General features: G+C 35.0%; 1 protein-coding gene across 1 annotated transcript; it reads left to right on the top strand.

Moving 5' to 3' along the window:
• Nucleotides 1-1177: 1177 nt before the first annotated feature.
• On the top strand, nt 1178-26899 carry TMEM161B (transmembrane protein 161B; the record flags this gene model as incomplete). The annotated part of the gene is made up of 11 exons (XM_079548071.1): nt 1178-1275; nt 4996-5076; nt 9276-9373; nt 10777-10933; nt 15334-15485; nt 16043-16103; nt 17844-17984; nt 21761-21874; nt 23487-23661; nt 25704-25800; nt 26622-26899. The coding sequence occupies exons 1-11, from the start codon at nt 1202-1204 to the stop codon at nt 26897-26899; spliced, it is 1428 nt and encodes a 475-aa protein (XP_079404197.1). The 5' UTR covers nt 1178-1201.
• Between the last annotated feature and the right edge of the window lie 223 nt (nt 26900-27122).

Here is a 27122-nt window from a genome sequence, read left to right as displayed (position 1 = left end):
AAGTCCACCCAGTTCTAATCCCCTGCTGTGGGCAAGGCTGCTCTCTCCCAGCTCAGGCTGCCTAGGGCCCCGTCCAACCTGGGCACATCCAGGGGTGGGTTACCCACAGCTTCTCTAGGCAGCTGTGCCAGGTCCTCACTGCCCTTTGAAGAAAAAAAAAATTCCCTTAATATTGAGTGTAAATCTCTCCTTTTTTAGTTTAAAATCAACCCCCCTTATCCTTGTGCTATCAGATAGGGTAAAAATTTGTTCTTCCTTTTCTTTGTAAGCTCCAGGCCTGAACAGCTGAAGAAAACCCAAACACATTATTTCATGTAAAAATGTAACAAAATGTAACAAGTACTTAATTGATAATTGATAAATGTAACAAGTATCTCAATTGATAATTGAAACCTCATTATGAGAAGTCTGGTAACATTCGTTTCCAGTGATTACAAATGGAAAATGGTAGTTTATGCTATCTTGATATTTTTAAATTGTGTTTCATTAAGGATGGTATTGGGCATCAGCCATTATGTTTGATTGGACTGTAATTTTTTGTGAAAGCAGAATTGACGGCACAATTTCTGATATATTTGGACAACAGAAAAAAAGTTGTTGAAAGAGAGAAAAGATAATACAATACATAAGTTACACTGATTATTGTGCACCTTCCCTTCACCATCTATGCCATTCGTGCAGTAAGGAGCAAATGCTCTGTATTAACTGGAGGCTTAAATTTCAAGAGATGGATGTTGTAAATGGTGAACTCTGGTGGATTTGGAGGGTGTCAGGTGTTAAATCACGTAGAAGAGAAAGAGAACACGAACAGCACGACTGTGATGAGTGATTTAATTGTACAGAGGAGTATCTTGTGGAGTGCCATATCAACATGTGGCATCCCAACTTATTGAGCTAAGGCACTCTGTTGGAAGCTGGCAGGGTGCTGATGCTGCTGGCCTTGTGATGCCTTTTTCTTTTGGTAAAGGATGTGGTGGGTTATTGCAGGTTCCAGGGGATTTCCTGAACACTGATATTGCATGAGTTTTTTACCTTCTAGATTAAAAAATAAAAAAATATATTATCCTTGTTACATGAAGGTGTTTTTAAAATACAGGAACAAAAACCAAAAAGTTACTTCAGCAGATTTTAAAAGCACATACTGACTTGTTGTTAACTTATTCCTCTACAGGGTGTGATAGGTGTGCAGTTGGTGGTTACCATGGTAATGGCTAGTGTCATACAGAAGATCATACCTCACTATTCTCTTGCTCGTTGGCTTCTCTGTAGCGGCAGGTAAGATATGAAACTGTTGATACATGGGGTGTGAATGTGGTAAAGCAACTACACATTGCAGTAGAAACATTACTAGTTTGGTTTGTCTTGAAAAGTAATTAATCTACTTGCTGTTCTTGAACTTTACTCAGCATAGTGACACCTGACTTGCAGGTTCAAAGTATTTAGGTGTAGAAGAATAGACTTGTTGCTGTTAATTGTGTTAATGCTCTTTCCAGCTCTTACCTTACTAAAGGTACAAGCTGTGTAATTTAATATTGAAAAGCTAAAGTAAATTCTGTTGAGAATCAAAGGACTTCTTTCTCAGTATTTATTACAATTGTACTGATTAGCCTTGCAGAAACAGAGTGCTTAGGTATTTGTTAAAAATCGTGTTTTTGAGAACTTCATAGGACAGGACTACTATAAATTTCAATATAGACTTCATAATGATAGCTTAAACAGGTATAAAATGTTGCAAGAGAAGCATTCCCTGTGTGACAGTATCCATTATAAATAAAAATGGCAGGTTTTGAATATGATTAAGTATCTTAAATATTGAAAGAAACAGATGCTTCGTTTTTTCTACTGGGAAGGAAAACACTTTGAATGATTAGGAGATACTATGATGTCTTTTGGAATTGTTAAACTTTGGAGAACACAACAGCTCTGCTCCTTGATTTCTAAAGGAGTTTCCTTAAATGATAGTGTATTTCAAAATAATCTTAACTAATCTTATATAGTTTTCCACTGCTTTTTTTCTCCTCAATATCTTGGTGTGCCTTTTTTTTTTTTTCTTCATTGTTTTTCCCTTTTCAATTTCCAAATGATTGCCAACAAAAAATGTCACTAATGTGACACTTAAGACACAAATAAATGTGTGTTAAGTATCACAATAACAGTGGTGAGGTGGAATGGAAAACAGTAATCAGTGTGCAGATGATGCAAATGGGAATCATACTTTTAGCTAGCTGTTTTGAGAAGTTTCATTGTTGACCACACTTGCAGGGTATTGACAACCTCTTTTTTTTTCTCTAAAAAGAATATTATACTGTAAGTGAGCTCTAGAAAATTTTCAATGAGTATGAAACTTTGTATCTTCCTTGTTTATAGTGTTACTCTCAGAGTGTTGTATCGGTTATATTTCAAATGATATAGTCTACTTTCTATATTGCATTTAAAACATTTGTCTCAATGTCCATTTCAGAACTTTTTTTTTTTTTTTTTTTTTTTTTAAGGATTGCTCAATATTATGCCTGTGTCCTTCATTCTAATGCCATTTTCAGTCTCTGTATTCACATTCTAAGGCAAATGTTGTGCCAGTGAAAGATTTGCTGTTCAAATACGTTTTTGGCCACCCTTTCTTGTTTTTAATCTTTGTACGCATACAGATAAGTACGTAAAGCAGAATTTCTGCGCTAGTGCTTTGGAATTATGCTCCCACTGAGGTCATTGGGTGTCTCATTGCCTTTCATGTTAGTAACCTTGAAAATCTCATTGTTGCTTTTCAGCATACTATTTATAAGGTAACTATTCTAGTGTGTTGTAATTTCAGTCATTATGAATAACATTCTGAATGCTATAGTTTTGTAAAGAGCTGTGAATACTTCTGTGTTTCAGAAATAAAATCATCAGGAGCTTTACTGAAACAAGAATCTGAATTTTAATGTCAGAAAGAAAACTTTTTTTTTGTAGTTTATCTGATGAGCATATATAAACCTATTTTCCTAAGCATCGTCCATTTGCAAAGTGTTTTCTTAGATGGACTTCCATAAGCAGGGTGGTGGAGTGTGAAGTTCACACAGTGAAGTCCAGCTTTCCAAAGAAAAGTTACTAGATCTCTGTCCTTTCCTGTCAATATATTATTTTCAACTAGATTGTAATCACCAAAGCCGATTTAAGTTATTTGGCCTGTATGTTTTTCTTTGGAAGAGTTGGGAGACTTTTCTAAAGAAGTAATCTGAAATATCTTCAGGAGGTAGTCCTTGCTAAAGAGGAGAGAAGGTAAACATTTTATGAGGAAAATGCAGAACCTTCAAGTGGCCAGCTGGTTTCAAGATGTCGATATGTGTCCATTAAAATGGAATATAAACATCTCAGAATTTAAAATAGTTGTTAGAATAGACAGACAGAAGTTGTTTTTTCATTTGTAGGGTGGATGGTTATCTTTAACTGCTGAAACACAATTTACTTACATTTGAAAGGGAATACAAACCTTTTCAGGACTTGATCAGAATATGAACATTCGTTATTTTTTGAAGACAGTGAATTGGCAGCTGAAGTATCTACCCAGGCCTTTGCGTTTTTTGTTAGTAAGTCTGCTCTACCAAAATGTTGCTTTTCTCAGCCTCTTTTGTCCTATTTCCAAGCCACTTCAGGAGAAAAGTGATGCTCTGTTCTACAGTCATTAAAGGCAATCATTCAAATTAACTGGGGCATGTTTGTACAGGTCTTCAGAGTAAACTCTATCAAAGCTACAGAGTAATCAGTTGTCTCAGTTTTAAACTCACTAAAGAAAATGCAAACTTTTTTTTTTTTCCCCAACCTCTAAATGAAAATGTGTTCACTTTTTTTTGTTTTTGTTTTTGAGATTTTTAAATTGAAGACCTGTAAGCTTTATTAAATTAAAAAAAAAACAACAACAACACCCTTTTGTATACTGTTACTTCTGTTACTTGTAATTTTGAATTACTTGCAATGCTTTTTGTAGTGTAATGAAGGCCAAGTTGTGGTTTAAGTATTCTTGTTTTGTGTTAGCATACTAAATTTTCTAACTTGAGTAATAATAATAGTTATGGATACCATTGCTCTCTCTTCATTATTATGTTGTATTAAACTGTATCATAAATTAGTGCCCTTCTCAAGAAAGAAGTATTTTCTCAAGAAAAATACTCATACATTAAGACTGATAAATTTTCCAAGTATGTTTCTGTGCATAGTTGGACTTCTTTGCCTTAACATTTTAGCAGAAGAATCAGAGTGACAGCCATCCAAAATCTGAAGGACACCTCACCTTTGCTGTACACAAGATTGTGCTTGAGCTACTAAGGTTCTTGCTTAGAAGTTTGAATAAAGTTACTGAGACTGAGCCATCTTTTTTTTTCCCACTTTAGAATTTCCTTGCCACCACTTGCCTTTTAAATAAATGAATAAATAGATGGTGCATTTATGTGTGAAAGTGGAAAATTGTACAGTTTACATGTAAATTAGTGAATTTTGTTTTTTTGAATAACTCTTGTGTGAAGTCCATAACAGAGATAGTAGAATATGCAAATATTTTCATAGACAGCAGGTACATATTTTAACTATTTAGTTTACCTATCTGTGCTTTTGTAAGCTGCTGTCCTTTTCCTAATAAGTGTTGAAGGTATCACAAGGGTGATGTTGCTTAGGGCGGAAATACAGATATTACAATTTTGACCGTTTAAGAAAAAAGTTGGGTAATAGTTGTCTGCTTTGAGAAGTGAAGGATTTGTTGTGAAGGGGTAGCATGTGTTTCTGATGGTATCTGGTAAGTAACTTGTGCTGAAGAGAAGTGAAGGTCAGTTGTTGTTTTTCAGTCCAAGCAGGGTATTTTTTTTGATGTTGCAAATGACTGCTATTTTAGTATATATATAGATCTGTGTTTATATATAGTTATGTTTTGTTTGTGTGGTTTTTTTTTTTTTTTTTTTTTTTTTTTAAATCATTCTACATTGCTAGTGCTGATGAGGCTTTATTTGCGATTTTCTTTTCCTTTAGTTTACGATGGTATCAACATCCTACTGAAGAAGAACTACGGATTCTTGTGGGGAAACAAAGAGGGAAAAGCAAGAAAGATAGGTAAGTATTTGTTTTAAGCTCCTTTCTCCTACACTTTTTTTTTTTTTTGGTATGATCTGTATGACAGCTTTGGTCAGTTTCTGTCTTCTGTGATTATAAAACTGCTTGTTGCATATGACTGCAATACATGTATCATCACAGCTCTGTACTGAACTGTGTTCTTTTGTTTTACTAGAGAATTTCCAAATTGTGCAGCAGTGAATGATTCCCAGTTCTTAAATGTTGTTTGTGAAATTGCTAATTAGGTTACAGAGGTTTTTTTAATCAATATACCCGTGTCATGGAGTCTGAGGAAAGCAAATCTTCTGTAGGGTTGAAGGTCCTCATATTTAGGCAAGATTTGAATGTACTTGATATGGGATTGTTGTTCTGGATCATTACTCGTTTACACAGCTGTGATAAAAGTATATGTGCTCCTGGAATTTATTGAGTTCCAGTGGAAGTATTAGTCCCCTTGCATGAAGCACTGGTGTAGAATTTTGTTGTGATTATTGTGAAAAGTTCTGGTCATTCATGTTCAAGAAGAATAAATTCAGACTTGAATAGGTGAACAGAAGGGCTACTAGCATCAGGCAGGAAACAGCTTGTCTTACAAGAGCCATCTGGAACAGCTTGACTTGTTTAACCTAGCAGAAAGAAAATTGGCAATGATGAGATAGATGTTCATCAGCTTCAGCTGGAAACAAGATTCTCACATACAGTCATGAAGGTCTCCAACAGACTTTCCAGAAGTAGAACTGCCCAAGAGCCAAGAGTGATGATGAGGTGGTGGAGCTTGTTGTGGTAATTGAAAGATAAATAAATTTTAAAAATCAGAATTGGCTGGGCTTAAAATAAACAGCAAAATGCACTCTTTCTTGTTGATTTCCTTTAGTCCTTTTCCTTTAACTCTGATATGAAATACTGATATACAATTCCTAACACCTGTTTTAATCCATGTATAGTCTATTCTTTATGCTTTTTTTTTTTTTTCCTGGAGTTTTTAAGTTACTCAGGAAACTTATTTGTTGTGTTTTGGATAAAGACTTAAGTTGTTCCCTTAACGTAAGTATCTTTCATTTTCTTTCATATGTCACATTCTTTCATATTGTGACGTATTTGTCGCAATACTCTTAAATTCAGACACTGATTATCTAACAACGTTCTTGTTTTCCTTCAACTTGTTAAAAGATCTGTGAATAGCATTACATTTTATGCGTTCATCTAATCGGTAATATATTTAAAATAATTGGTATGACAGAACTAAATGTTTTAAGTCCATAAATAGGAGCCTTATACAAAATAATTTTACTTTGCTAATGTCTTTTCTTAGTGTTGCCAATCTTCTGCTTTCCAAAGCACCTTCACTTTCACTTTCACATATGATCAATTGCATACTCACTACTGAGTAGCAACATGGCATGTTAATTTGTACTGATATCTAAGCTTTAACTTTTCAAACTTTGGAAAATGTACTGTGAAAAGTAGCAGGAAACTGTATCTGAAGGCACATAAATACAAATCACTTTTCAACTATTAAAATGCTACATTTAATGCTTCAAATGTGATGCAGTGTTTTGTGTCTGTGCAGATTTTGTTGGTGTCACTCAATTATCAGATTGATATAATACATTAAAACGTAACCAAGAAAATAGTTATAAAAGGCAGTTATTAGTAGTAAGGTGTTATTGGCAAGTCCTCATTTAGATGTAGACACATTTTTGAGAGTTGCTTTAGATTTTTGTCCTCATTTTTCAATTTGTCCATTAAAATTCTTGTGCTTTGAGTGATAGTAAGAACTAGTATCACATGAAGAAATAATGCTTACTGACTCTTTCTGGTTGTATTCTCAGCTTACATGTGAATTAAGAGGACTCTTTAAAAACATGTTCATAGTTGAACAAACTTCTTTTTAATGCTCATGTACCAGTAACTCTTCTTTCTTTGGAAAATCCACCTTTCCTTCACTGATTTCAGAGGTGCTGTTTTGAAATCTGGCAAAGTACACTGTTCTATTGTAGTCCTCTAGGGGATTATGAGCTTGTAGTATGGCTTATTTTCACAGAATCACAGAATTGTAGGGGCTGGAAAGGACCTCCGCATATCGAGTCCAACCCCCCTTCAAAGCGGACACCCTAAAGGACACTGCACAGGTTGGCACCAACGTGGGCTTAAATGTCTTCCGAGAAGGAGAGTGCACAACCTCTGTGGGCAGCCTGTTGCAGTGCTCTGTCACTCTCACTGTGAAGGTCCTTCGCATATTGGTGCAGAACTTTCTATGCTCCAGTTTACGGTCATTTCCTTTTGTCCCCACAGACCTCTGAGAAGAGGTTGGCCATATCTCTTTGACTCCCATGCTTATGATATTTATAAACATTAATCAGATCCCCTGTGAGTCTTCATTTCTCAAGGCTGAACAGACCAAGTTCACTCAGCCTTTCCTCATAGGGGAGATGCTCCAGGACCTTTATCATCTTTATGGCCCTCCACTACACTCTCTGTAGGAAATCCTTGTCATTTTTCTACAGGGGAGCCCAGAACTACATACAGCCTCCAGGTGAGGCTGACCAGAGCAGAGTACAGGGGGGAGGACCACCTCCCCTGACCTGGTGGCCATACTCCTTTTAATGCACCCCAGGAAAAGATTTTGAAGTTAATGGTGTTGACATAGTTTCCAAGCTCCAGGAGAAAAAAAAAAAAAAAAGTGCTCTTGTTGCTCTAAGTAGCCCTTCTGGTCTTTATCTCTTTGGAAACATGCAACATATTGTTCAAAACTGTTATTTGTAACCAGAAATTTGAGAAGCATAAAAAAGCTTCAAATTATATATTACATTTTTGTTTATACTGTATTTGGAAGATAACTCAGTGGAACTAGAAAGGGGGAATGATGATAGCTAAAAGTAAGGCTTCCATGCAAAGACACAGGTATGTATGGAGTGGGCACAGTGTGTGGGTATAAAGTAGTAAAGTATGTTGTACAAGAAGATGCTGAATGAAGTTTAGTAGGGTAGTTATCAGGGTTTTTTTTAATGTGGGACAAACATTGTGAAATTAGCTGCGCAGGTCAACAAATTTCAGAGTGTTTCAGAAAAGGATTGAATAAATTAATGTCGAAAAGAAAAAAAGATATTTCAGAAGATGTAATACCTGGCTTAGATTATCCCCAGATTGCTTAATGCTAGAAGCCAAGAAGGATTTAGCAATGTGACAATCAGCCTTTGTCTTAGTCTTTCCCTTCATATAAAAAACTTTCCACCTGTGCACACATGATAGGAGCAAGTTAATCTCTCTGCAGCTCTTCTTAAAGCCTCAGTGTATCTGTTGTGCTCTGCAGGAATGGCTAAAATCAGAAACCTGCCCTGTCTCAACATCAGAGTATGCATAGTTTTGTCTATTTCCTCCCCAAGAGCATGATGTATTTATTTCTTTTCAAGGCCTACTCTATCTCTAGGGTTGCTATTAATACAGTGATAATTGTTTTTACTTTTTTAAAATTTTTTAATTTTTAATTTTTTAATTATTTTTTTTTACTTTTTACTATACAAGCAGGATATGAATTGAAATAGGTCAAAGCCATTTTTGCAGCCATCCTTTTAAATTAGAAAACTGCCTTACAGTTCTTTTATTGATGGCTGATAGGATATATCCCTCAAGGATCTAGGTTAATCTAGCTTAGGCAACAAACTTAAAAGCCTAATGCTATTTTGGGAAATCTGTTTTTTTTTGGGGAGGAATGGATTTGGAACCTTGCCTAGACTTCATTTGGAAAGCATCACTTCAGCTTCAATTTTCTTCAGGGTATTTGTTTGGCAGGACAGATGTATTCTTCTCTATAGTGGTACTCATAACTGTTGATGCTGGGGTTACTTATTATATCATTACAGATTCCTGTCTGTCTAACAGTGGGATGGTGCAAACAGTACCCACCAGCTCCTGTCTTAATGCATGACTTTGATACAGCATGGAAGCTACTTAGACCAATGTGCATAACCACCACAGTGTATTAGAATGTTACAAGATAAACCCAGTAGTTATTGGCATGCCTTGTTTAACTCTTTATGAATTATTGCTTTTAGCAAACTAGAGAGAAGTGTTTGCAGTTAAGGGAATAGCAGTCTGAATTCTTAAATTTGAAATGGTGTTATACATACAAAGGAAAAGTTGATTTTTGTGGAATCTATGTTTATTTTATTAATCTACACATGTATTTTCTGTTACAGAAAATATAATGGTCACATTGAAAACAAGCCTTTAACCATTCCAAAAGATATTGATCTTCATCTGGAAACGAAGTCTGTGACTGAAAGGGACACTATTGGTAAGAATAAGGATGCTGACAGTGATGTAGTATATCAAATATATCGTGGTATTTTCTATCAAGTGTTTATTTGCAGTAAATGCTGGAACATATTTTTGGAGTACAACCGATACAAAGTGTTAAATGAGATTGCAAAAATTGTTGCATTCAGGCATCCAAAGCAGTATCAGACAACACAGAAAGGATCCCATCACGGTCTATTTGAAACAGTCTTTGTATGAGAGAATGGTAACTGACTGATCTTGAAACATATGCTTTCTGCTGGCCTAAAATATGAAATGTACTATTGCATTGAAACCTAGACCTACACAAACAAAACTGACTTAAAATGCTTAGGTGCCAAAAATGGCAGTGCAGAAACAAGCAATGTTAAATGTTTTGAAAGTTGCTTATTTTTTAAAATAATAATTTTTGATTCCTTAATGATAACCAACTTTCTTTACATATGTAACCTTAAGACTTTCCTATGCACGTAAGCTATATATTTTTCCTTATTTACGTTCTCATATGCAGGTGCTGTATACAGCACCTAAGTGTCTTCCTGAGTGTTTATAGATATGAATGCAGTTGAAAACTTAACTGGTTTTAAAGAACTAAGCGTACAAGCATGTTAAATCTAATAAAAGTAATTATTTCAAAATAAGTATAGGACTTGGAAATACCTTAATTTAACCAGTATGTTGTGTTTGTCATCAGCTATCTCTTAGTCAGCAGACAAACGCTGCGTAGTGTTTGTGCTTCTTTCTTTTTAACTCTCATGATCTAGGTAATGTGTTTGGGAGAGACAGGCTGGGCTTTATTATCATGAATTGTTCTTCACATTTCTCGGGAGCTCCCTCTTTGTAAATAACCCAGCCTGCCAGTATGATCCCCAGAATTTTTAGGTGGAGTCAATGGTTTATTACCGTGCAGAAGATGTTAATAACGTTGAGCAAACTCTGAATGGCTTAGATTTTTTTTTTGGAGAATATATAAATATATATTATTTATATAAAGTGATAGCCAGTAACCTTTTAATCTTGAACCCTTAGAACTGTAACTAAAGGAAAGAGCCATTTTCTATCATGATATTGATATCTAAACTGGTTATAATCTTTAATTAGATCAATGAGATGCTAAATAAAATCTTGTAAAATAAAAAATCTTGTTAAATAAAATCTTGTAACCTTATCAAATTGCTTAGTACCAACCCAGAATATTCACCAAGGTGAAGAGAGAAATACAAATTAAAAGGAGAGGCTATCAAATAGAAAAAAAAGTGTGCCTTTTTTGTTGTCGATGATCTTAACTTCCATAATCTTGTTATGTCTAGATCAGTTACTTGAAAACAATTTTTGATTGTTATTGTGTTCTGTATATGATATATATCATAGCTGTAATGTTTGCAAACTTGTATTTTTCAGCATTACATTACTTTCCTGAATATCAGTGGTTGGTGGATTTCACTGTTGCAGCTACAGTTGTGTATGTGGTGACTGAAGTGTATTACAGCATTGTGAAGCCCTCACAAGAAATGAATATCAGTGTAGTGTGGTGTCTACTTGTCTTGGCTTTTGCAGTGTATCCTTTTCTGTTTTCTTATATCATTCTACCAATTCCATCATGCTGCAGTTCATAGAAAACTCTCTATTGTTGTTTTAGAGAATACATAAAATTTACCATTTGGAAAAAGAATTGTAGCTAGCATCATTTTCAGGAAATGTATATGCTGTAGCATGCTTCTTTATGCTGATATAAATAGCATATAAACATTTATACCAAACCATTTATAGAAAAAATACAGCTCTGTGAGTATAGAATTAATGTAATGTGTAGCTGTTCTGAGCTAATGTTTGACTGTCAGGGTGGGCAAATGTTGCTGTCCATGCAGATTGTAATTTTTGAAGAAGCATGCAGTTTACTGCCTGGCTTTTCTGTTATGTTTAACCTCATACTTTCTGAACTAAGTAATACAATAATGTAAATCATCATTTGTTGCAAAGTTGCATGCATGAATTCATAACTTCAGAATTCAAAAGATTATTTCCCTTAGATTCAGTGCAAAATAAAATGTATAGACAGTTATAGGAGCTAAAATGGTACTGTGTTTTCAGTGGTCTGTGAAAAGCAACATTTTCTTCTGGAAATAAAAGAAACAGTATTTTAGGAAACAAGCAATACTGAACCATAAGAAGTAGTAGCTGTCCTGTTTGCATTTGGTAGAAAAGACAGTGCATGGTTTCACTATAATTAATAATTAATTTCCACATACCAGTCATAGACTTTGGAGAGGAAAGTTGGGTTTTAAAGATAGGAGAGGTAATGAAGCAAAATAATCAGATAAGGTTCTCAAGAAGCATAGGTTTTCGAGAGAGGAGCTGGAAAATAAAGCTGTGCAACTCCTTTGGTACCACACAACTGACAAACAGATCAAATGCTTAGTTAGATATAACACACATATATTCAAAATTTGTTCCTCTGTACCTTCACAGTAAGGACAAATTCCTTTTCTGACTAGCCTGAAGTGAAAGTGAAATGCATAATTTTCCTGGTCATGAGTACTAACTTAAGTGACAGAGCTGATGAAGTTAAGGAAAGAAATAGCTGGCAGAAAATCAGCATCTAGCTCTTGTGCATCTTTTAGTGATGTTATAGCTATATAACTAGGCACCCTTTTTTGTATATTATTATTTGGTTAGGCAAAGTCAGGAATCTTGGCAGAGAGAATAAGACATTATTAAAAATAATTGATGAAAACCAACTCTTTTGATTCCCATAATGAGAAGGAGAATGAGATTAATGAATTTATGGGGAAAAAAGCTTCATACATTGTTCAGCTTATTGGTGGTAGTGCCCTTTTTGCTTCCTTTTTTAGACTTCAGGCATAACCAGCTTAAATAATTTTACTGTGGTTGTGAATTATACATTGGCATAGATTTCATAGGAAAGACAACTGCAGTGTTCCATTCTTAGAGTGGTGTTTTAAGGCAGTCCTAATTACTACTTTCATTTAGTCAATTCGGAGCAAAACCAATTGTAGAAATTTAAAAATATTAAGTTACACGGCAGCGCAAGTTTTCTGTCTTAGTAGTATGAACATACAAGTAATTATCAAGGTCTTCTTCTGATTGCTTCTTTCTCACCACCTATTTTTATATAAATTGAGCCTAAACCACCATTTTTCACTTTGTCTTATTCAGTTCAAGCATTTGAGGTCTCACTGCATATTGGAACCTGAAGGAGGTTGTAACAGAGTGAATGTTCCCTGCATGTCAGAAGTACATCAGTTGTATTTTCTTACCAACATTTCGACATGGCAGAAAGAGAAGAATGATAGAGGGGAAACTTGTATATGTTAGAATTGATAAGAGAAAGAGCAGTTAATTTGTGGTTTCTCAAAACACTGGCATGAAGCACATTTCACACCCTAAACATCTTGAAATACATTATTAAATCCCATAATTATATGTCAGATTTCAAGTATAAGTTCTGCTATGGGCATGGACAGTTGATTCTTATCCATTGTTGGAAGCTATATAATCAGTGAATATTAAGATGTTATAATTACAAAAAAGAGTTAGGCAAAGCAGATCATGATAACAAAAAGAGAATAGATAGAAAGCTTACCCCTGTCCTGGGCTCACTTACAAAACTCCAGAAGAGATCCTTCCCCACTGTTAGTCAGCTCTTAAATAGGTCTAGAGGAGGTGCAGCCAGGCTCCACCCCTTCCAGCAGCACAGGAGAATTGCCTTCACCTGTGCTCCTCTGGCTGACTCATGGCTCGCCTCAGGTGATCAATCAGAGTTCAGGCCGTGACTCAGCAGTTCCCATACAGAAGCAAATAATTTTTCTGTGTGAAAGAACCTGTTGTACTAGATGAAAATTAAGTTTGGTGCACATATTGATATGATGTGTAAAAGTACTTTGACTTTTTAAATTGTAAGATCAGATAGGATATTATTAAAAGCAAGCAATCATCAACCAGAAGCTAAATTTTATTTAGTAACTTACTAGTTAACTTCATGTTTTAATATTTTTGCATTTGCGTGGGTATGTATTAGCTAAAGAACCAATATTCTTCTTAGTTTTTTGTAATAATATACTTTGGAGATAATTGTTAAGGATTTCTAATAGTTTGTAGGAGTTAGAAAAAGTGAAAGAGAAGTTAAAATTTAAGATGCATAAGACTTCTTAAAACAAGCAAATCTGGAAAAGCCAGGGGAAGAATGGCATCGTATGTAGGACCAAACCTTCAGAAACAAATCCCAGGAAACAAGAAACTTGTATGCAAGAGTGTCCTTTTGTTTTGAATGTGTTGTCAAACAGCGAGGCCTAAATTCTAAGGGTTTTAATTTGTTCAGAAAAAAATTCTATCTTTTGGATAGTTTTAGAGGTAGGGAATCCTACGCAATGGAATGTGTAATTTGTAACCTGGTAATACGTCATTCATTAGTTGTATGAGGGAAATGTTCTAGTTAGGACTATTCGTGTTCCACTTCGTACAACTTATATTGCTGGAGTTTTGTTTTTTTGTTTGCTTGTTTGTTATTTTTCACATAATAGTAAACAGACTTTACTTTTAAGGGAGGCTTCTCTGCAGAGCAGATGATTTTGTAGAAATCCTGGTGAAATCACTGCTCTCTAATATTGAACAGAGCTTGACTTTATTTGACTGTATGGTTCCTGCACTGATGGAATGAAGCGTTGTGACCATTGCGCAGTCTGAGAGCTTAGGTAGTGATACAGAAGTCTGCAGTACTGAGCAGCACATTCTAGACTTGTTATATTAGAGCTGACACTTACATAAACATATTAATGTGACTTACTCCTAGCTTACAGCTGGGTTGAAGGGCTTTTATGCAATGAGTGATAATACTGTGCTATTGGGGAAACAATCTTTGTGATTTCAGGAGAAAACTTCTGTGTTCTTGTGTTATGATATCAGGCCTCAGTGCTGCTGAAACTCTTCTAAAATCTACCAAACTGTTTAGTCATTCAGTATGTCAGGGCCAGAAATTATTCATCGTGACTTAAGTATTGGAAAAATGTGGTTGACTGATTTCAACTGAGAACATGGGTGCAGAAGGATGTCAGTAATTATGTGGGCTGCTTCTGTTATGTTGGTCCACAGTGTCAAAGGCAGATGTTGGTGGTATGACGGTTGAGGTTGAACATTGGTACCAGCATCCCTTTACATGTTACCGTGTGACAAAGGGCAGCAGAGGGGCAGTCTGACAAATGATGTGTGACGTGAAATTGCCTATGAAGCAATGATGTGTCAGTGAATTACTTCCTGTGGAACAAATGGCGACCACTGACATTAACTGATGTCTGTTTATGGAGACCAAAAAGTGGATGTGGGGGGTGGATGGTATGTTTTAGCAGTGGTGACAGCCACAGTCATCACTTTCACTGGTGCAGATTGTTCTGAGCTTAGCATGCAGGGTGTTTCATTGCGGGTGAAGATACGTAACTAATGGTAGTGACTTTGTTGATAAATAGTGTTTTGTAGTTGAGAATATGCTCTATCAAATACTGCAGTTGTGCTCTAATCATTAGAAGTGGAAGAGACTTTTAAAGGTCATCTAGTGCAACTCCCCTGCAATTAATGAGGACATCTACGACTAGAACAAGTTGCTCAGATTGCAGACCTTAAATGTCTTCAGGGATAGGGCATCCACCACGTCATCTGGCTGGTAATTCCAGCCAGATATTCTTATATATTATTATTAAAATAAGATAACCCATGGTAGGGAGTATTGCTACAATTGACAGTAAGTAAGCCTAAATTAAAACGATATTGCAGAGAAGTGTGTTCCTAGCTACATAATTTTTTTTAATCACTGCTTTACACTGTCCTTTAACCTGGAATTGGCTCAGCGTAGAACATCCTTAGTGAAGATGATCAAAATACAGCTTTGCAATTTTTAAATATTGTTATTTTTCCAATTTAATTTTCCTTGACCTTTTTCTTGTGTAGTAAGGTACTATTTTCATTGACCACTCATTACTTCAAAGTAGAGGAAGGAGGTGAAAGATCAGTCTGTGTCACATTTGGCTTTTTCTTCTTTGTGAAAGCAATGGCAATTTTGATTGTGACAGAAAACTATCTAGAGTTTGGACTGGAATCAGGTAACTCCCTTCTTTAGTATTTGCAACAGTCTTACTTATTGCATGACCAGAAAGATTTATTTCAGGTCTTTTAGAAATTTTTGAGAATATATCTGTTAATTTTAACTCACTTTAACTTATGTGATACACTGTTTCTGGAGGATATTCTGTCTATTTTTCCTGCTTTGTTTTAAGATGTGTAAAATGGCTTGGTTTTTTTTTTTTTTTTGTTCACTTTTGCCTTCCAGTTTTATTTTTAATCTGTTTTGCCTTGCATTGCACAGTGAGCTGCCTTCACTGAAAAAAAAAAAAAAAAAAAGAAAAAAGAATAGGTACTTGGTCTGTAAGCATCAGTGTTAATTCCATTAATGTTCATGAAATGCTCAAGTATCAAATAGGTATTTTCAAAGACACTTAATATCCGAGTTTTATTGTACTGTGGCGTAATCAGTGCATGAAAGAATTATCCTAACAGATGAACACTTTTCAAAAGATGTATTATTATGTGGGGGGGAAGAAGGGGTGGGAAGTATTGTTTTTACTGTGATAAAATAAATATAATCTATGTGTCTCCGCAGGATTCTCAAATTTCTCAGAAAGTGCTATGCAGTTCCTTGAAAAGCAGGGTTTGGAATCCCAGTAAGTCCTGGAAATACAGTGTTTTACATTGTGTTTGCATTTATAACTGAACCACTTGGATTTTCTTAGCAAGCATTTGTCTCGCATATTGTGCTGTTGTACGTGCTTATAATTGCTAAAAAAAATGTGAAGAGGTGTATTAGTGAGAATAATCCATCAATATTTCAAAGTATCTTTGTTTTCTCTTTAATTTAGATATAGATTCCAACCTGGTAGTTTGGCTGTAGCATTTAAAAAAATAAATTCAGAAGTACAATTTTCATGACAGTTCTTAAGCAATCTTTGCAGTGCTGAAGGAGCTATTTAACACACAAAAAAATCTTTTTGCTGTTTCTATGGTATGTAAGCAGATGAACTTGCAAAAAAGCTTCAGACACTTCAGATGGAGCTTGCGATGAAGTCGGCTTTAGGAGGAAATTTTGACTTTTATTCACATCTTCAAGTTCTGTAGTATTTTCCTCCTTCACAAATACATCTGCTTGCTACAGGATATCTCAAGTTTTGTATGGGCTATGAAAGGAGTGTGCCATTTTTGTTATTTTACTTGTGTACACAACCACTGTCATGGATAGGCTTTGTGTATTGTAAAATGGACTTTCAGTACAACTCTGTCCTTACACATTTGCTGACATGTGTTATGGGGTATATCCTTACTGTGAGGGATAAACTTTCAATTTCTAAGTTGGGAGTTCTCAAGTATTGTGCCAGAACTATGGAATTTCTTTATTTCTGTGGAACAGATCTTTCTAATATGCCTACGTAGAAAATATATCATTTTTAGGTAGGAATACCAGAGAAACATTTAACTGAATCCCATGTATTTCTTAACCTTTCTTTACTCCGTTTTACCTAAGCTATTACGACTTTACTAACTTCTTTGTTAATTTTTCTGTTAACGTTCCTTTATTTTTAAACTTTTGCAGTGCTTTGGCTGTTCATAGGAATGACTGAGTTGACAGTGGTGTCTTTTGGTAGTTTGAGGTTGTGGACTAACAAGTCTGAAGCTTACGTGGATAACTAGAATTGTTTTTGTTTTTCTTTAATCTGTTACGTCCTTTGATTTTTTTGTATGTATGTATGTTTGTAATTCAGTTTATTAATTCCATAATTCATTTAATCCTTAGTACTTTTTTCAGTAATTGTGGTGTAATGCATAGTTAATTAAAAAAAAACAATACTGGCTACTTGGAAGAGGCATAAGTAATTGGGTACATGTATGTGTTTGATAAATCTGTGGGAAAAAAAGTAATAAGTTTGACAAAGCTCCTTAATGGGTAAAAGGAGAATGCAGCTAACATATATATTTATATTTAGAATTTAAAAAACATTGATTTTGACTATGAAAATTTAAAATTGTGATATATCTGTTCTCTTAAAAAAATAACCACTGACTTCATTCTGGTAGCTTTTTTATTTTACAATTAGTTGTTAATTTTAATATAAAGTTACTCTTTTTTTGTTTTATTGTACTAACAAATTTAACATCTTTTACGAGATTTTTTTGCACTAGGAAGTATTTTTAATAGGAAGGTTTTCTGTTCATTTTATTAAATAAACAGGTGACTTATTTTTTGTTTTGGTGCCTGCTTGAGTTATAATGATGCTGGTATTCCCGAGTTAAAACTGTACAATACTTTTTGCTTTTTGATTAAATATTAGATACTGTTGAACATAATCACTGATACCCTGCCCATTCACTTCCTCCTCAAGAAAATGCTTATTTCCTCTCTTTTCTTTTAGGGGTCCTGTGTCTAAACTAACCTTCAAATTGTTCCTGGCTGTTTTGTGTTCACTTATTGGTGCTTTTTTGACATTCCCTGGCTTGCGACTGGCTCAAATGCATCTGGATGCTCTGAATTTAGCAACAGAAAAAATAACACAGTAAGAAAAAATATGTGCACATAGGTATATGCTACTCAATCTTAAGTCTTTGATGTCTGGAAATAAAATGAGCTATTCCAACACGAAGGTAGTGACTAAGACTTCTGCTGCTGCCTGCATTTTGTATCTCAAGCAGACTTGCCACCTGCCTCTTTTCTGGTCAACCTGTGCTCTGACGGTCTTTCATTCTTTGCCTTGTGTTTAGAGTCCCAGTTACAGGAATATTTCTTTCCTTTCCTCCTATTAGAGCACCACAAGGAATGTTTCTACATAATACTTTCTTTCCTCAGTCATGTTTCTTGGGAAGTTAAGTGGAAGAAGACATACAGCCACAGACTTTTTATTTTCCTCAGTAGCCCAATAGATGAGCATCATGCTGTTGTTGATAAACATAGGGGAAGATCCAGAGGCAAACACAGACAGCAACAGCAACAACAACAAAAACCCACAAAAAATACAAATAGACAAAAAAAAAAGGAAGAAATAGCCTTAGAAGGGCAGCTAACTGGAAAAATGTTTAAAGTGAATATAAAACTCAATGAAAACTTCTGTTAATAGATATAGAAATTAGCATATAATACTTCATTTTACAATATTTTGTGCTTCTTACATTATGACTCAGAATATTTTAAAAAGTCAGATGCTAATATGACTTTAAAGGAACATTTTATTTTGCAGCTGCTCTTGAGCAGTAAATGTTTTCTTAGACTTAACTTTTTTTTTCAGCTTTCTCTTGTTGACTGAGGAGCACCAGATGCCTTTTGTAGGTCTTGGCCATTGATATTTAATACACAGATGTTACAGCATAGGCCATTGTGATGATTTAGTCTGTCCACTTTGCTGAGAGAAACATTATGTCACCAGCAAGTCGAGGGAGGTGTCCCTCTAATCTGCTCTTGTGAGACCCCACCTAGAGTACTTTGTCCAGTTCTGGGGCCCCCAATACAAGGAGGACACGGAGCTGTTGGAGTGGGTCCAGAGGAGGACCATGAAGATGATCAGAGGGCTGGAGAATCTCCTCTCCACAATGACAGGCTGAGGGACTTGGGGCTCTTCAGCCTGAAGAGGAGAAGGCTCCAAGGAGACCTTATAGTGGCCTTCCAGTACCTGAAGGGGGTTTATAAGAAAGCTGGGGAGGGACTTTTTATTAGGGCATGTACTGACTGGAAGAGGGGAAATGGTTTTAAACTGGAAGAGGCTAGATTTAGACTAGATATCAGGAAGGAATTCTTTACTGTGAGGATCATGAGACACTAGAACAGGTTGTCTAGCAGGGCTGTGTATGTCCTTCCCTAGAAGCATGCAAGGCCAGACTGGAAGGGGCTGTGAGCAACCTGATCTAGAGGGAGATGTCTCTGCTGTAGCAAGGGGGTTGGAACTACACATGATCTTCAAGGTCTCTTCCAACTCAAACCATTCTATGATTATGTTTTTGGATATAATAAATATTTCGGCATAAACTGAAATCTGTTTAAGTGCTCAACTTAAAAAATTAGCTGTGTTTAAATTGAGTCCTTCACTCTTCGTAAATATTTAACTAAGTACTTTGCATTAGATTTGAGCTCTTTGTAGATGAATGCATGCAGTTAGAGCTGCAGGGTCTTGGCTCCTGCTTTATCTGCTGTTAAATTTCTGTCTGTACGTAGGCTGTGACCAACTCTCAGTCTGTTCTTATCAGGCAAATAAAGTGCTCATTTTTTCATTTTTATGTACTTAAATATTTTAAAATTTCTTGTGCCTTTTCTACTACTATGTTGTAATTTTCCAGCATATTCCCTGATCTGTGAATGTGAGATTCTCTGCAGGAATATAAAATCTCTGAAACAGAACTTGATTGATAAGATCTAAAAGGTTGATTGATGATTACTGGTATGAGGTTTTGAAAAATAAATCTTGTCTGTCTTGATGTTTACAGAATATTAAATCTGATTGTTGAAGATAGCATTATGTAGCACCAACCAATTTTTTAATGTCTACTAATATTTTGCCTATTCAAGCCAAAAAAATGTAAAACAAAGAAAAATCTTATACTGTTGATCAGTCAGCACTGTAAATAGGTAATGGAGTTAAAAACAAAGAGCTATCATTGGAAGTTTCCAGTGGGCCCTAAAGAGATCAGTGTTTGCTCTTTGTGATGTGTTTTAGTCAATGAGCAGATCATTGCTTAGTGTTTGCAGTTGTTTGGCAGTGACTAAAGGGAATAGGAAATGAGTGTGAGTGTAACTGCTGTAATGCTCTTTAAATTGGAAGTGGGAAAACAATGCCTTTCTTTGCAGTCAAACGTGGGATTATACTTGGTAGAAGAAACTAGAGAGGAGAAGCCATATTTATAAAATGGGAGATGTATAGAAAACATTGATATCCCACATAAGTAGCTACCACTTGAATAGTGTGGTTGAAATAATTAACATTATTCTTCCACAGATGTATATACAGGGAATGAATTTTTAGAGAAAAGTAGGAGAAAAATAATGTCACTTTTAATTTTGTGAGTTTGATTTTTGTGAGCAGTATCATTCTTTGTGTGTTTTTTAGAGTTGTCTTAATTTGTACTATTTTCATACAGTCATTTTCCAGAACCTGTTACAAGAATCCATCAACCTGTTTCCTTCTACTCAAATAAGCAGAAAGGGAGTCTTGCCATCATTTGGTACATTGCAGTCCATTGACTTAGTAGGATGTCTTTAGCTAGAAGCTCAAGTAAAATGTTCTCACAAGTTACTAAGATAATCTGGACTGCTCTTTGGTGTTGTTGTTCTCCCTAGTAGTACTTGAAAACTTACACTGCTTATTTCTTCATCTGAAACCAATGGTTTAAGTGATGCTGTAACTGCTTCTGAAACACTCCAACTTTTTAGTGAGTATAGAATGAGTTTAGCAAGCTTGATTGCTTGAAATCAGTACAGTATTTCAGAATAACTTTTGGTTACCTCGTTTTTTTTTTTATAGTTTAGAGGAAATATCTTTGGAGATGGCCATATACATGAGCCAATTCTGTTAGAGAAGAAACATTGCACTAGTAAAAAATACCAGATCACAAGATGAAGTTTCAACTGTTCTTATTTTATTTGAGAATTGTAAATCTGGGGTATGGACTTCAGATTGGTCCAAAGGAGGAATAAAAGAAATATGTTAATTTCAGAGAAAACTCCAGAATAATATTTTCTTTTTTCAAAATCTACTGTTTTATATGTTGAGTTCCTTTTAAATTAACAATGTAGACAGTGTAGTTTTGTACTTTAAACAAGTACTTTAAACTTTGCTTTTTAAACATTGTATTTTTTTTGTTAGTATCTTTAATTGAATGCAAATTTCCCCTGGTTTGTATAGATAATGGAAATTAATCTAAGTACCTTTTTCATAAAACAAAAAGTCTTAAATTAGTGACAAGTTATCCATCTAAGATGCTAACTGCCTAGATTAAAACTGTAAAAGCTCCTGCACTTTGGTGTTATGCTGTAGTATGAAATTTTTAAACAACTGTCTTTTCTATAGTGTGATATGGTGCATGTAGTTAATTCCTTTGATTAGATTGTTAAAGTGTTTAGAAAAAGAATTATTTCAAAGAGCGCTTTTAAAACCACAGTTTCACAGTATACAATATTTTGTTAGAATGTAAGTCATTATCTTAAAAATAGAGAAGTAATCTCATTATTTACCTTTGTCTCAACTATATTAAAACTTGGACTTATCTTTTTGAGTTTGTTGCCAATTTCAACAGTACGGTAATTGTTTGCATTTAACAACTTCCTTCCCCCTCCCTTTTTTTTTTTCAGAACACTGCTACATATAAACTTCTTGGCACCTTTATTTATGGTTCTTCTATGGGTAAAACCAATCACTAAGGACTACATTATGAACCCACCTTTGGGCAAAGAGAGCATACCTTTGTAAGATTCCCTTTAAATCCTTTCTGGGGTTATTCAGTGTAAAGCTATCAGTCTGAGCAGTGCCTTCTGAAAGTTTAGTGGTGTGAAAGACTAGAAATTGTGTATCGAGAGTCATCGAAAGTATGCTCTTTAGAGCTCATCTGTCTCAGAGGGAGAATGAATCGCAGTGTTGAGTTGATGGTTCTAGAAAAGCCACTATGTGCTGGCATCTCTTTGGCAGACTAATGGGTTGTTTTTCCCGTTGAAAACCTTACAGCTTACATATTGGTTTAAGAAATGAGTGGTTGTGTTGAAGTCAAATGAGATGCATAGATATGAGGACTGGTCAAAGGCTCTTAGTATGATGAGAGGTGTTTCAAAATCATAGGTGTAGTGCCTAGCTTCGCTATTAATTTTGCTTCATTAATAGATAAAATACTTAAAAGCATAAAAATGGAAGATTTTCATGAGTGATGCTATATTATAAAATACTGTTTTCTACTGAATAGATGGTTGTTACTATTGCTTTTAGTCTAGGAAAATCAGAATAATGGTAATTGGGTAGGCTTATAACTGATATGTTTGGCTGTCAGTTTTATTGCTTAATACGTAGGTCACTCTGAAAGTAATGCCTCCTATTTATTTCCATGGGAACTACAACAAATAGAAAGATCACAGTAACACTGTTTAATAGGGCAAATACTCAGCTACAAAACAGTGTTTTTCAGCATAGTTACCAGTTACACATTTTCATCAGTTATACATTTTCACCACTGATGAACAAGGGCTGGAATGCTGTGCTCAGTAAAAATCTGCATGACTGTCTGGAACATGGCTAGTCTTTCACACCTTTGTCACCACTGCTGGGGCATTCTGCTATCTCACTGTGCTACCTCCACTGTTTTGTCTCCATAAACGTGCAGCAAGTGTCAGTTAATGTCAGTGGGTCAGTTTTATTCTGCATGGAGAAATTCAGTGACACACCTTTGCTTCATATGCATTTCTGTATCAGATGCTTTTTTTTGTCAGACTGCCTTCTGTGGCTGTCTCATGGCAACAAAATATAGTGGTGTATTGGTGGGAAGGTTCAACCTCTATTTCCATGACACCAACATCTGCCTCTGACATTGTGCACCAACATAGTAAAATAGGAGGCAGTAATTTCAGAGCAGGCCTTGTAGATCTAAAAGATGCTTGAAAGACAACTTTGTAACCATCAGTTTATTACATAAAATTTGGAAATACAGATTTTTTTGCTTCCATTTTACTTCTTACTTCTTAGTTTATCTTAAAATGATCATGCTGTAACAAGGTGTCTAAGGCTTCTGAGATTCCCATTTGCTATCTAGAACTGTATGTATCTCAAAACCTGGAGCTACCTGAAAGTTTGTAATGTTCTGTGTACATTACTCAAATTTAGTCATTCAAGAGCTGTTATTGTTTGCATAAGTAAGTGAAATTTAATGCTGTATTGGGGCTGCTGAGAAGTAATAGTACAAAGAGAAATGGATGGAAACAAATACTTATTTGCACATTAACTTTGTAACTGTGAATTGTTCATTAAGTGTTTCTGACCACATGCCTGAAGATTTCTTTACAGGATGTGCATTGCTTTTTATTTTTTAATCTACAGAATGTCAGAAGACACATTTGACACCATGAGATTGTGGATTATAATCCTGCTGTGTGCTTTACGATTGGCTATGATGCGCAGTCATTTGCAGGCCTATCTGAATTTAGCTCAGAAAAGTGTGGATCAAATGAAAAAGGAAGCTGGCAGAATAAGCACAGTGGATTTACAAAAAATGGTAAGTACAGTGGGACTAAGGTTGCATTTGGAATGCTTGCTCTTTTTAATGTGCTTTTTTTCCAGTTTTTGTGTCTTCTGGGGCACCAGGACTGAAATCTGGGTGAAGCTTTCTTCTACAAAAATAGCGCTAAGAAGTTCTCTAAACCAAAATATGCAGAGATGTCAACCATATTATGCAAATACTTTATCTTAAACTGTTCATGTGTTATTGGAAGACATCCCGCTGTGAAGTGTTTTTTAAAAATACCATGGCAGACAGTATGCTTCTCTTGTTTCTGTTGCATGGATATAAGCTATGGAGTGCATAGGCTCTGTGGCAATTAACTGTTGTACTGTGGGAGAAATAGGAAGAATTTGAGTTTAGAAAGAATTGTTATTTCTCAATTGAGACAAAAATTTAAGATAGATTAGTTATATTTTGGGATAAGATGTATTTAGTTCTCTAAGACCACTCTTCTGATGCACCAGCCTCACAACAAAACTACCTATCTTGTTACTGTCAAAAATGTTAGGAAAGACTGGATTATTTCTTTTTAATGAAAAAGATCAAACTGACAAGGTAGAAGTTTGTAAGCTTGCTGTAGAACACTGTTGCATGTTACCTGCAAATTAAACTTAGATTTCTAGTGTTGCGTGATAGTGCTGTCTGATGATGTTGCTGATCTGGGGTGTATTCCACAAGGAATATTGAAATATGCCATGGGATGAGGACTCCTGTCTTAGAATTGTCACTGTCACTGATAATTCTGTCTTTGTTGCCACCGGATATCTTACTGTTAGTAGAGGACTGTGTTGTAGTTATTTCACATGTTTAGTGAATAGTGTTTGGCTTTGTAGTAAATGTTAGGAAATGCAGGTAGTGACGACTGGTTATGATGGATCTGTATGACAGAAGATGGCATCTTAGTTTTGTAGGCTTTCATCTTACCTGTGAAACAAAAATGTCTTCTATAAGTCTGTTTATCCACTACATACATGTCTTCTCTTTAAGAAACCCATGGCCACTAAATACAGTTTTGTTTTATTACCATATTAGCCTTTTCTTCTGAAGTCTTGCCCGTAAAATCTTTCCTGTCTGCCTTGAAGGTGACCATTACTTTCTTACTTGTTCTTTTTATCGTATTTCATCATTTATCTTACAGTATTTTCGATACTTCCTTTCTGAGTGTCTTACTGCATTTTTTTCTCATGCTAGGTTTTGATGCTTGCTCATCTCAAAGCCCTTTGACATGTTTTAGGGGTACTTCCAAAAATGTCATGTCTGTCTTCATCTTTTTTGCCACCCTGTATTCTGTATTTTCTAAAATCTGATTAGCTTTAATTCATGGCTTGCTTTCTATTGATTTTTATGACTTTTTCTCCTCTTTATCTGATATATTCTTTTAGGTCAAAAGCTTATATGAAATACGTAATGCAAAAATATTGAGAAATATGGAACAAATTACAGGGAGGAAAGAGTGATAAATCTGAGTAGGTTTCAAGAAGTAATAATGTATATAAGAAATAAAAACCTTTTAAATAGTTTGTTATCGATTATCTGCTAATGAAAAATCCTCTTGTCATTGTTTTTAAAACTGGTATTTTACATTGGGAAAGACATGTCTTCCTTTTTAACCAAATTTTTGTTTACTTTTGGTGAAACTTGGGATTTTAACTATCTTGTTTGTGTAGTGGAATTTATTTTGTAAATAACAAAAGTTTTGATTTACAGTCAAAACTAATTTTTTGTTAGTGTAGTGAAATAGGAATCTTTGAACAATGATATGCAATGTTCATAAGCAGAATTTTTTCAAATTTTGTAACTGAACAGATATTTTTATTTACTTTCTTTCACGGCTTCCGCTCGGAATTTTAAGTGCCTTGATGAGCTTATCAGCTAGGGTTTTTGTTTTTCATTAGTTATTTTGAAAACGGTGGGTCATAACACTGAAACATGGTAGAAAACTTAAAATCGCATTTGTGCGTGTGTGTTGTTCTTAATGAATTGCATGTTCATGTAGGTTTGCTCTGAACTCAAATGATTTTATTCTATCTTCCCAGGTGGCTCGAGTATTCTATTACCTTTGTGTAATTGCACTGCAGTATGTTGCACCATTGGTAATGCTTCTTCACACAACTCTGCTTTTGAAAACACTAGGTAGGCAAAATTTGATGGGCAAATCTGTTCTGTACAGGACTCTTATATTTTCAAGTTGCTGTAAAGAATTAGGATTTATGAGTAATGCAATACAGAAAAATGTTGTTTTCTGTCATTTAAAACATACTGATCTATAGTTTGTAAGTTATCATCTTCTCTTGCTGCTTTTGATGTCTATCAGTGATATGCTAATTTGATTGCTTTATTTCTGAGAAATTGTGTAGTACAACAAATGAAGCTTTTTATTTCTAGTTAAATATTCATATTTTTCAAGTATTTTAAGTGAGCTGTATAAGGCATGGTTGATACAGTCTTTTATCTATTTGATTTTTTTTTTTCCCCAGTTCTTCAATTTTCAGTGAGTTATTGAAAAGAAATTGAAATAGAAGATTCATTTCACTTATAGGAGACTTGATATCACTGTTTTTTTTACTTCCTTACGAGGGATGTCTTTCACAGCCTGCCATGCAATCATGGCATTCTTTTTGCAAAATGTCAGCTGAGAGAGAGAGGCTTCATTAGGCTGTGATTCATCTCATCCTGAAGCAGACATCTATATCTAGTGAGATTAATCATACCAGGTACTGACGAGTCCCATGGCAACCGTTTCACATGTAGATGTTAGTATGTCAAAAAGTAGGTTGAATCCTATCCTGATGGGTTACTAGAGTGATCAGGGAGCCATGGGGAGCAAAACAGGTAGTTCTTACTAAGTTAGAAATATTTGTGTATGTGTGTTTAAAAAATATATAAAACAATACAGTGTATAGAATGAAGAAAATTTAATTTAATAAAAATTTGTTAATTCTTTATTTCAACAGGTAATTATTCTTGGGGCATCTACCCAGAGCTGAGTTCTAACACTCCAGTAGAAAACAGTTTGCTTCATAATTCAGCTTATTCTGAATCTGTACCTGCTGATGGAAAGATGAAAGTAACCGTAGTACAAATAACAATGGCTTTGGGAAGCCTAAAGAATATTTTCACTCCTCTCCTGTTTCGGGGACTCCTGTCGTTCCTTACCTGGTGGGTTGCTGCTTGCCTCTTTTCTACAAGCCTTTTTGGGCTTTTCTATCACCAGTACCTGACTGTAGCATGAACAGATCAACTGATAAGTATAAAGTCAAATTCCAGATACAAACCCAGGTACCCAAGAGGAGGTGAAGAAAAAAAGAAGAAAGATATTTATGAAGAGAAAACATATCATATTTTTAAAAATCTTCCTCTGTGTTCTCAGGGTGAATATTCTTAAAATGCTTAAAATCACAACTGGGTTTGTTAGTTTTGTTACCCAAATGGTAGGTAACTTATTCAATTCTAGT

Source organism: Tetrao urogallus (genome assembly GCF_951394365.1).
Source record: "Tetrao urogallus genome assembly, chromosome: Z".
NCBI classification, from domain to species: domain Eukaryota; kingdom Metazoa; phylum Chordata; class Aves; order Galliformes; family Phasianidae; genus Tetrao; species Tetrao urogallus.
This window is presented reverse-complemented; position numbering and strand designations above follow the sequence as displayed.